General features: G+C 37.5%; 1 protein-coding gene across 1 annotated transcript; it reads right to left on the bottom strand.

Annotated features, from left to right (window-relative positions):
- Nucleotides 1-187: 187 nt before the first annotated feature.
- Nucleotides 188-12,703, bottom strand: LOC113531146 (guanine nucleotide-binding protein subunit alpha-14). The gene is given in 8 exon segments (XM_026921679.3): nt 188-4,079; nt 7,427-7,580; nt 7,673-7,802; nt 7,895-8,023; nt 8,153-8,307; nt 9,517-9,701; nt 11,623-11,913; nt 11,916-12,703. Coding segments are annotated over 8 exon segments (1,290 nt in total). The 5' UTR covers nt 11,971-12,703; the 3' UTR covers nt 188-3,888.
- Nucleotides 12,704-12,773: the final 70 nt, after the last annotated feature.

Genomic DNA, 12,773 nt, shown 5'->3' with positions numbered 1-12,773 from the left:
TAAACAAATGTAAATTATCTGTTTTTCTGAGCTCAGAGTTGATTTTCTGCTCATTCTGTGGTATTTCTGGAAGGTCTGTTAATAGATTTTTGCATTAATACATTTACCATATGGTCTGATCTCAATATAAGACAATAGGCAACACATTCAGTTTAAACTAGTACCATTTATTGCACATATAGATTAATCATTAACAGTACTGACTGGAAAAAGGATGTGAACCTTTGCATTTAAAGCTCTTTCAGCAGCAATAACCTCCACAAATAATAAGCAAATGTTTCCTACAGCAGACTTGAGATGGAATTTTTCCTATAAAACTGTTTCAGTTTGTTAATATTGTTGCATGAACAGCCCTCTGCATGTCATGACATGACATCTCGTTTGGGGTTAAAGTCCGGCCATACCAAAATACAAATTATCTGTTGTTGACTTTTTTTTTTTTTTTTTTTTTTTGGGGGGGGTGTCATTGTCTTGTTTAATCACCAAACTTCTTTAAGCTTTACGCTACCCTGAAATGTTCCTATAAAATGTCTTGATACTTGATAACATTAAATGTATTATTTCCTCAAAAAATTGCAAGCTGTCCATAATGCAGCCAGAAACCATGATGCTACCTCCACCATGCTTCACAGATGAGATGAGATTTTGGTGTTGCTGTGCAGTGCCTGTCTTCTGTTCAGCTTCTGTCTCATCTTTCCATAGAACATCATCCCTGAAGCACTGGTATCTCTTAATTATTTTGCTACATAAGTACTAGTAGTACCCTCAAAAACATTGTAATACTTGTACTACTTCTTTTCACATTCAAGCAGTTTCAAATAAACACGTGCTCACAGCAGGAATGTCAGGCTGTGGACCACGAATTCAACACCAACCAATCAGGACATGGAGTGGTCTCTACTTGCCCATGAATTCAAAAACCCCCGGCTCATTCAGGTGTCCTAGCCTGGGGGGCGTGGCTTTTCAGGGCACACTGAAGGGAGAGACCATATTTGTTTGTATTTTGAGTTTCAAAACAGCATTTCAGTTTCCGCCTACCAAAAATCACTGACTGTCCCTTTACAATGGAAATTTGCTGTGTTTATCGTAGCACACCTTCGAATCCCAGGTCCTTCTTGGACGATCAGGTTGCACTTAATCTCTCCCACTGAAGCTTTCTGGTCCAAAGGTCATCACTATGGCAGTGCGGTAACAACGATTGAACAGCGGATCAGAAACAGAGCTTAGAAATGAAGGAATACAAGCAATAGAGCAGAGTACAATTTTAAAGACATTGTTGCTTGTTTAAACCTGTAATGTTAAAAACCCTCAGACACACAAAGGACTAATCATGTCAGAAATCTGGTCATTTTTCAACATTAAAATCACATGAGATACACTAGAAATATTAGTAGTATTTCATTTCAATAAATTTAATCACAACAAAATATTTTAAAATATAAGGAAACAAGACAAAACACTCCATAACAGCACCAACAGCACTACATTAAATAAAATAAAATAAAATAACATGATACTAACTCTCCATACTAAAACTCTGCCATTTCCTCAATAAATTATTTTCTAAATATTTTAAGTATACAACAAAACTTTTTGGTATAGACAGTTGCTTTAAGACCTAGCATGACCTTGCAACTGTAAGCCTTAATCACTGCAACTTTAATTGTGAGATCTTAAAATATTGAGCCATAAAGTTTTAACTCTCAAAAGCAAAGCAGGTGCAAACTCTGATGCACCCTCCACCATGCTTCACAGACGAGGTTTTGGTGTTGGTGTGCAGTGTTTTTTTTTTTCTTCTGTCTCATCTTCCCATAGAATATCATATATGAAGCACTGTCATTTCTAGGACAAACCAGATACAACTTTTTCATTTTGTATTTTAAAAAAAAACCCTCTCAGATATAACATTTATAAATAATTACAAATAACTTCTAAGTATATAAATAATAATTTATAACTCAAGTGGAACCTTATAATTCCAAGATGTCAGTAGGTACACATATTTAGAGTTGAAACGCTTACAAGTGTGCAATATATTTTAGAATACGCAAAAATATGCATTTACAGTTTATTAAGACAGAGGTGGTTTAAAATTTCCATTTCCATGTGGTGACTTGAAATGGGAATTCCAGCTTGTTTGGGTGAGTGTGATCATTTGGCTAGGTCTCACCACTAACAGTCGACTCATCGCCAGTTTGCGATATATATTATAACTGGAGATTGTTCTTTGCCTAGCTAGGGCTTAAATTGGTTAATCTTAATTTACCTTCTAATTAACTGAAGGAGGCTGCTGTACAATTCATTTTATTAATTATAATATATATAATATTGTGTTATTGTGCATGTTTGAATCAGCACTCAGCATTCATCTAAAAGAGTCAACTCAATGAGCTGAAACTTTTTTCTTTTTTTTTTTAAACGACAGCAATGCTGTTACTGCTGTTACTTGTGCAATTTAATCAAAAATACTTCAGAAACATTCAGGCAGGGATAGTTACTATATCGTGGTCCTGATTATCAGTTATTTTAATAGATTTTATAAAATGTAATCTTATTCTGTTCATTACAAACTAGAGCAAGATTTCATTAAATAATTTCAGTCATTTTAGGCAAAGAAGGATAATCTATCATTATATTGCAAAAAAAACCAAAAAAAAAAACCACAGTGAGTCATTTGATAGCCGAAAGAGTCGAGTCTTATTGCTGAGCTGAGTCAAATGATCTGACTCACTGAATCGAGCTGGGGTGACCTGATCACTGGTAGGCCGACCCAAATACAGTGCTGTCACCTAGTGGACATATTCTGAAGTACAACACAGAACATCCTTCCATCCATTTTTCGTACCGCTTATCCTACACAGGGTCGCAGGGATCCTGGAGCCTATCCCAGGGAACTCGAGGCACAAGGCAGGGGACACCCTGGACGAGGTGCCAACCCATCACAGGGCACAATCACACACACATTCAAATGCTACTGACAGTTTGGAAATGTGTATACGCATGTCTTTGGACTGGAGGAGGAAACCGGAGAACCCAGAGGAAACCCCGAAGCACAGGGGAAGAACATGCGAGCTCTGTGCACACGGGGCGGAGGCGGGATTCGAACCCCCAGCCCCAGAGGTGACAGGCAAACGTGTTAACCACTAAGCCCCAGCACAGAACAGGTTCATTGGTTATTCACAAACTGTTAATATGCCATTTGGCTGCATTATTGGATTCAATGGTGTTTTTAAGAACATGTAAATTTAAATATCCCTCATTTGGAAACATCAATTAGCACACCCTATAAAGGGTAGGTTAGTAGGGCTAGCTCCAAACCTACACTCTCAGAGAAAATAAAAACAGTTCTTTAAGGGTTTGAATGTTGAAAAGTTCCAGCTTCTAGATGGGAAAATGTGATTTTGTACAAAACGAAAGGAACCTTTAAAATGCAATATTGGCAGTATTACACTGTAGGGTTACCGAAATATTCAAAACACACAAAACAAAGCATAACTGTCCTCTTAAAAAAAAAAATAACAACCCTTACAGAAAATTCATGTCCATTTCACATCTGAGCATATGCTGATGTGAAGATGCATTTCACCATGTTATGGCTTGAAACTGCTAGTGTGAATAGATCATGGATATAATATGTGATCACATGTAAAAATGAACATGTGTACATAATTGTCCAAAAAAAATCATGCAAGAAAAAAAATCACATCTGGAAAAAATAAAAACACCTGCACATGTGAAAAATTTGTAAAACATAATATGTGAAGTAAAAAAAATACAGGTAAAATTCACATGTGAATCATGACTCTTCTGTAAAGGAATGTGACATCTAAATAACAGTAGTAAATAAATAATTATACTATCAAAATAAAAGACATAGCTGCACATGTTCTAAGTCAGACTGAAGTCCTCAAAGTGGATCCTCATGATGGTGTCTTTCACAGCTGAAAAGATTAGACGGATATTTTCCGTGTCTGTGGCACACGTGAAATGCGAGTACAGGCGCTTGCATGCATCCGAGTTCAGAGCTTCATACATTTTGAGGATGAACTTCATCGCTGCTTTTGCATCATTCTTGGGGCCTGTGGAGAAAAAAAGGATTACAATGTGTTTGCAACGTTGCTTACAATTTCTACCACTGCTATAGTGGAATAAGTGAAAGGAAAAATTACCCTTGAAAGAAAAACTTTCTTTGTTTAGGTTGTTTATTTGAGGTCTGAATTAAAAAAAAAATCAATGTCGAAGATAACATAACAATAAAATGGTCAGTTACAGTCCCTTCCGAAAGTATTGGAACGGCAAGGCAAATTTTTTGTTTTTGCTATAAATTAAAGACATTTGTGTTTGCGATAAAAAGATGAATTTGAGGTGATGGATCAGAATCAGACCAGATCAGATAGATTCAGCTTTCATTTCCTGATATTTAAAGCTATGATGTGTTAAACAACTTAGAACATGGCACCTTTCATTTGAACCCACTCAAGTGATCAAAAATATTGGGACACGTGACTGACGGGTATTTCTTATTGCCCTGGTGTGCCCTGTTAGATTGATTGTTTAAACAATTAATAGCTCTGAATGTCTACTCTTGGTTTGAGCCCTGTTTCGTCTGTGAAGACTGCATTTGTTGTTAAAAAGGATAAACCAACATGAAGACCAGAAAGCTGAGAAAAGGAAAATCGATCAGAAATATTGCACGAGCCTTGGGCATAGCCAATATAACAATTCGGACTGTTCTGAAAGAAACAAACTCCTGGTGTTCTAACAACCAGACATTGAACAGGTCAGCCAAGGAAAACAACAGCAGCTGATGACAGAAACATTGTGAGAGCTGTGAAAACCCAAAAACAACAGTCAGTGACATCACCAACAACCTCCACAGGGCAGGAGTGAAGGTATCACAATCCACCATTCGAGGAAGACTTTGAGAGCAGAAATATAACAGCCATACCACAAGATGCAAACAAAGATTAAGCTCTACCAAAGTGAAAGGAAAGGACAACGTGTGGAGAAAGAATGGATCTGCTCATGATCCAAAACACAGAAGCTCATCAGTCAAGCAGTCAAACAAAAGAACTGCCATGGTTTTGCCATTCCAATACTTTAGCAGTGGACTGTAGATAATGGTAGGCTTAATTTGGGTCGCTTCCCAAATCTCATTTCTTTTCTTTATGATATATTGCCAGACACATTGTGGTATCACCTAGGAGCATGATTCAAACAGGAGAGAAGGAGCGAACATGGTAAATTGAGCCGCTGAGTAAGAAGAGCCATTGCAAGTATTTAGAAAACCTTGTACAAAACAAATCACATAACAGGCCACCATTTTATTCATCCAATTGGTCAAACTGAGCACATGGAGAATGTGGAAACTGTTTTATTAATGATTTTCCTCTTTTCAGCTAAATCCTATTGAGGTCCAGTGTTATGATGATTCCACACACAAAAAAAAGGATTAGATTGTGTGAGAGCTGAAGGAAAAGTGTTGAAGTTTGTCTAGTGCTTTGGCTCGTTGTCGTGCTTGAAGGTGAAACGTTTCTTCATCTTCAGCTGTCTAACAGAGGCCTGCGGGATTTGTGCCTAAATTAGATTGGTAATTGGAGCAATCCATGATTTCCCTCTATCTTGAAATAGAGCCCCAGTCCCAGCTGAAGACAAGCAAGCCCATAGAATGATGCTGCCACCACCATGCTTCACCATGGATATAGTGTTCTTTGGGTGATAAGCTGTCTAGTTTTCATGTCAAACATATCTTTTTGAATTTTGCCCAGAAAGCTTCACCTTGGTTTATCAGAAAATAACACATTTGGTCATATGGTTTGGGGTGATTTAGGCAGGGTGGGATGTTTGTTTTTTTTTCATGAAAAAGAGCTCCCGTCTAGCCACCCTACCTAGTAGCCCAAACATGTGAAGAATATAAGAGATTGTTGCCACATTTCTTTTATACCCCTCTCCTGATTGATACATTTCGACCATGAGATCCTGTACATGCTTGATAAGCTCTTTGTGGACCATGGCTTCAGAAGTCGGATGAGACCAAGAAGACGTCAAGAAAATCCTACAGAAACAGCTGATCGTTATTTGGGGTTAATCCGAATCTCTTCAATGATGACAGGTGTATGAAAATTACTTTTGAACAGGAGTGTGAATGTGATTGGTTAATTCTGAGTACAGTCACATGCCCCTTTATAAAATGGGGTGCACACTTGTGCAACCAGGTTTTTTTGTTTTTCAACTGAATTTTGTTGGTTGTTATATCACATTAAAGGTGCAAAAAGATCGGACATGATTTATCTTGGTTTCATATTTTTACATCACAAAAACCGCTACTTTTAACAGGGGTGTGTAGACTTTATATCCACTGGAGCTTTTTCTAACTCCACAGGCTTTAGTCAAGATGTCACAAGACCCACCCACTACCATAGTCATAACCTAAATTTGTTTTTTTTGTTTTTTTCGTCTTAAAATGTTATTAATCTACAGTATTTTCTGTATCTCAAACCACTCTCATGTCATATGAACAGCCTTTAGGCACCGATATGTTTCACACCTCATTACAGGAGTAGCACTAATCCCTACCACTAACAAAGGCTTTGCTAACAACCTTCCTGATTTATCCTTGTTAATGAATAACTACCACAACTGAGCACTTATACACTACTATTTCAGCCATACTAAATATCGTTACATCCATCAGGAAGAAAAATGATTAGAGGAAAAAAGCTTATGCCATGACCACAATAACCACAGCTACAACCTCAAGCACTGGAAAATGGAGCGTAGATGGAAGAAATCAAATCTGGAGGTATTCTAATTTGCATGGAAAGATAAATGATATGATAAATTATAACTAAGTGTCATTAGCTTCAAACTTATAGAAGACAACCACCATGACCCTCACTATATGTTTAACATCACGGCTAGACTGACACATTTCCCAACATAATGCAGTATTAAGGTTCCTGCCACCATTGCTAGTTATTCAGCTAGCTATTTTTAGCTACATTGCTAACCTCTCATAGCTGCCAACAGAGTTAAGCTATCAGCTTGACCATAATAACTTGATACTTGGCATTAGCTCTAGCTAGCTAGGTATATTTTTATTTTTCTTATCCTTAGAATGTGATCCATCCTTATAACTAACTGCTTATTCTTAATTGACTAGTCGGAGATCTTCTGCCTCTTTTAACGGAAACAAGTCATTTATTGTTATCTTCTCTGTTAAAAAATGAGAAATTTTAGTCTTTGGTCCAGTACGAGCTAATGAAGGGTAAAATTAAGTTTTTTATTTTATCTAATATGTACATTTTAACAGTCTTCTGTATCTCTTAATTGTTTCTCATAAATGAGTAGCATGAAAAATTATTACAATCATTAAACAACAGCTTCACTAATCTTCTGACACTATGTAGAATTTTAAACCTCTGACCTTCGTATTCAGGATAGTAGTCTGCGAGGTGGGACTTGCTGATTTTCTCTTGAAGGAGATCTGTCTTGTTGAAAAAGATGATGACGGAGGTTCTATGGAACAATTGGTAGTTGATGATGGTTTTAAAGACTCCTTTACTCTCTTCCATACGATTCTATGACCAGACAAAGGACATGGTTTCATACTTTTCACTCAGTTTAGTTGTAAAAGTGAGTAATCATGAGTCAGACTGGAAGAACATCCCACCTCATTAGGGTTCTCATACAGGACCTGGTCATACTCGTTCAGTGCCACCAGGAAAATGATAGAAGTCACATCTTCAAAACAGTGTATCCATTTCCTCCTCTCTGAGCGCTGACCCCCTACATCAACCATCCTGTTATAACAACACAGGTGTTTAGCTTCATCTAATACAACTCAACATTATTAAACTTTTTTTTTATTATTATTATTTCGTCAACGTCTCACCTGAATAGAACAGAGCTAATGTTAAAGGGGTACTCAATGATTCCAGTGGTTTTAACTCGGACTCGGAGAATATCCTGCTCAGAGGGCACGTAAAGGGGAGCTGATATTCGCTCAATATCATCCAGGTAACTAAAAATTAAAATCACGTTTGCAAATAATTACAACCACAGGTCCATATGTACAAGGTACACACTATCTATATGAGAAATGAGTGGATTATAGTAAGGTATACAGACAGCCTTGATGAGCGCAACTCACTATTTGGCTGAATCAGAGAGCTGGTACTCTCTCCTGCGGTCATAGCAATGCTGCATGCTGGGATCTCGCCACATGCTGCTTATAGCCTCAGCATAGTGCTTATCCATAGTGCTTACATTATCTGGAGTCACACTAAGCAGCATCGCGGCATAACTCTGAAACACACAACAACCTAGAAATTGATCCCTTGTTTACTGTTTAGGTATAGTCAAGTTCAAAATGATTGGTTCCCAAATTATTGGGCCTTATTTATCAAGCTGGATACAAACTAATGTATTCAAGAAGAATCCCTTTGTGAGATCCTCTGTTGACAGGCTTATTGCTATTTGCGATAAGTGCAAATTAATGCAATTATTTGTCTGTCTGTCTGTCTGTCTCTCTCCTTAGAGGACTAGTGGTTAGGCCACAGCGCTCTCACCGCTGCAGCCTAGGTCTGATTCCTGGCCAAGGAACCAACCCCAGCCACTGGGGTTGCATGCAACAGTGTGCTCAGTGCCGGTCCCGAGCCTGGATAAAAATTGGGGAGGGTTGCACCAGGAAGGGCATAAAAACCGTGCCATATCAAATACTTGGCCCAATGGTGTACTGTGGTGACCCCTAATGGGAGCAGCCAAAGGAGGAACACCACATTTTACATATATTTTATATTATATATATACATATATACTGTATATACACATATACACACACACACTATATATATATATATATATATATATATATATATATACACACACATACACACACACACACATTTCAATTGCACACATGAATATAATAAATATTTCATTATTTAATGAACATTTCATATATATAAATCAAATATGCCATGTCCTTGATAATTGACACCTGATTGGCATTTATTAACATACACACGTGAGGATGAAAAAAATTAGCTTTACTGAAACTTTTGTAAATCTGTCAGGAATTTTTAGTTCAGTTTGGCCTTTGAAAATATTTACACACAATTCTACTAAAAGATAATAACGCTAATTGTTCAGAAATTAGCTAGCTAATTTGAGCAAACAGCTGAAGAAATCATGTTTCCAGGTTTTTTTTTTTCCATGGAGGGTCCAAGATCCTCTACAAGAGTCTCCAACGTTGTTAAGACATCACTAGTACTAGCACTACTCCACATGCATTGTTTTCTCTATCATTTTTTGCTTATTTTCATTAAGGGTGCCAATAAATGTGGAGTCAGTTGTATTTTGTAATATTATTTGCTTCTGCAGAGCCCTTTGTGCTGTATTTTCAATTAATTAAAGGTGATATGTGAATATATGAAGTTATTTTTATTCTTTGTATTAATATTATTGACTTCGAAGCAGTCTGATAATTGGGTGTGTACAGGCTCAAGTGCTTACTGCATTTTTGTCATCTGTGAACGGGATCTGGAGTGTCTTCATGGCTTCGATCATGGCTTGCACGGCAACAAATATATTCTGGAAGATGGACTGGGTGAAGGCCCTCCTGTCATCCTCTGAGTAGCCTGTTCCATGGATGATCCTCATTTGCTTGATGAAGGTGCTTTTTCCACTCTCGCCTGTACCTGTAGACATTTCTGGTTATTTTTAGTCAGATAGCTCTCATGTAGCCTTCAAACCTACCAAAAGGTCTGTCTTGCAAACCAGGCTTCTGGAGTTTCCAGCTACTGGAAAATACTTTTGAGTGTAAGGTTAGAGATTTTGATTTGAGACACAGCTCATGACAACAATCACAACGACGGCAGAAAGTTTTAAAGAGAAGCAGAGCTCGTGTGTTTACCGTCGCTGTGCATGAAATCACTAAATATTTTACAGTTCAACTTGGAAACCAGATGGACAGGAATGTTTTGGATCTGACACACCATCTAGAGAATGTCACATATCTGTCACATTAATCTTAAAGATACATAGATACATAAGATAGGCAGGCGAGTGTGTGAACAATACCGCTTGTGTTGCCGGTGTTTCTACACACACACACACACGCAAAGTCACACTTATAAATTATAAGCATAAACCAGCCTCCGCTGCTTCACATAGGGCCGTATCACACCACCCCCAGCATGGATTGTTCCTGATGTATTGGACAGCAGAAAGACATGTGCCCTTTCAAACACACCGCATGATTTTGTGAAAAGAAACGTGTCAAGAAATGTGCACCCTTTCCACAACATTGATAAGCCAGTGCAAGAAATATTTCTGGCTTTTTTTTTTTTTTTTTTTGGTTTTTTTTAGTCACGACTTTTAGTGACATAATAAAATGTTTGAATGTTACAGGAGTCCTGATTTATAAATCTGGAATTTAAAGTATGCAGTGTGCTCAAGGCTTGGGGTCATGAAAAATTCATTCTCATTGTCACTCTCACATCTGTTCAAGTTTAGATTTTTGAAGAATTTAGATCAGCTTGAAGCTGTGTGATGCTAAAAAAAAAGTCATAACATTGAACAGATGTGTTCTAAACAGATACAAATACAGATACGACTAGCAGTCGCACTATTCCTTTTGTTTGTTTTTTTAAGAAAGCTTGCCAGAAGTCTGGTTGAGACCAGAAGTGTGCATCAGACTGGGATCCCATAATCAGACTGGGATCCCATAAATGGAACAAAAAGAGTCACATGATCAGAAGGTTTTTTTTTTTTCTTCCATGTGAGCAAGCGGTCATACACGAAGCTAAGGGGACAATGAAAGACCACACTGATTAACATGAACATGAATCGCTGGGCAATATTTTTTTACAAGGTTCGTTTCATTCATCCTTACTAACTACTTGGTCAGGGTGCAGTTGTTTAAATTAGGCTACTAATTTGTTTAAATTTTTGGAAATAGAATCAACTAAATTCGTTAGAATGTGTCATGGACAGGTCTAAACAAAAATAATAACAGTATGAGTGAAATTAAATCACTGAACTGGAGTGAATTCATATTCGAAATATGAACCTTCTGGTTCAACTTCGGGTTAAAATCAAATAAATAAATGAAATAAAAAAACAAGTAAAGTATACTTAAAAACCAGACCTAAATACAGTGACAAAATATTTGTAATATAATATTTGTAATCTGCAGGAACATTATCAAGCTGAACATCAGGGTGCATTCATCTCTCCCATCTCCCAGACGAGAATTCTTGATCAGCAACAAACTCATTATGGCGTTACAAATATATGAAATAGGATAGCTGGGATCATGATCACACAAACATTTTGAGCTTCTTGACAGGTTATTTCTAAGCCCACTTATTAAAAGTTAACAAATGATCTATTGGTTAGAAAGATGCAAATATGACAAACACAATAAGTTTTCAGGGCCACAGGCAGAAGATAGAGGTGGATTTGCATTTATTTGCATGAGGACACAGATCAACTGATTAACGCTTCTAGAAATTCACATTTTGTGGAAAACTGTATCTATAAAACATACAGCAAAGAAGAAATGTATATTCGATGGACGTGTAAGCTCATAAAACTGATAAAAAGACATCAACATACCTAAAAGTAACAGCTTCACCTGTTGCTGTGCTTCTTGTTTGGCCTTTCGCAGCTGTCTTTCGATGTCTTGGTGGATTCTGTAAGCTTCTCGTTCTTCACTCGACATACAACAATTATCCATCATGCCAACCAAAGAAAAAGCAAGTTCCAGAAGAAGTACAGCTAATAAAGAAAATCAGGAAAGCTTCACTAAATTGACAAAACCACAATCTGTTTGAGCATGAGACGTCAAGCGATTATGAATGATGTATCTGCCACACAGGTTATACCACAAACTGGCTACAAACGAGACACGTCCCTCCTCATGGTGTGAATGGGGCGTGTTAGAAGACAACACCCATGTGACATGAATAAATGTAATTCTTCTTCATTCCTTTCTCATGCCTCTTTTTTCCCCCTCCCTAACCAAAACAGTCAATGAATAATGACACAAGACTTTGTGGCTTATAAACTGGAATAATTTATTCCATACCAGTTGATTAGAAAGAATTTTAGGCGACTGCTTCTAGTGACAGTGTGTTACAGAACAAAAGGTATAGAGTTATAGATAAGAAACAGCACTTTGAACCTCGGGTTCATATTTGCGATGGAAATGCAGATTCAGTGAAGCTGTTTCCTCAGAAGTGTCCCAAAAAATTACATGATTTGGTTCCAGAAAGATCCAGAAGAAGGAGGACTGTTCATTCGGACATCCAGGCGATCTAGTTACACTTGCTTTTGTCGCTCAAGTTCATCGACTGAACCTTATGGTGGCAAGAAAAAATGGCGAAAACACCTCTTTGTTTTCTAAAATGCTTCCCAGGAGATCACTGAACGTGAAAGGAATGTGCTGCGTGGTCAAAGGTTTGACTCGCTATTCAAGTCCAACTACTTTTGCTTTCATGATACTTAGAAGCTCCAGAGGTTTGTTGGTTTCAGTTTTCCTCGATTTGTGAGCAGAGGGTATCCTCTGCTGTACGGACCAGAGATACACGCAGGATGGCTGATGGGCAAATAGTTGTGAACATTGCTGAGCTTTTTGTAAATAGTTCATTCATTTGCTATGTGAAGAAAAAAAAAAACATGAGAAACAGTAGGTTTTTATTATCCTCCGGCTATTAAACACAATTGTTCCCATAGTGTGCATGCTAAGACCGGAAACGTTAAACTTT

Source organism: Pangasianodon hypophthalmus, chromosome 27 (genome assembly GCF_027358585.1).
Source record: "Pangasianodon hypophthalmus isolate fPanHyp1 chromosome 27, fPanHyp1.pri, whole genome shotgun sequence".
NCBI classification, from domain to species: domain Eukaryota; kingdom Metazoa; phylum Chordata; class Actinopteri; order Siluriformes; family Pangasiidae; genus Pangasianodon; species Pangasianodon hypophthalmus.
The sequence above is the reverse complement of the archived record's forward strand: the minus strand, read 5'-3'. Positions and strand labels throughout refer to the sequence as shown.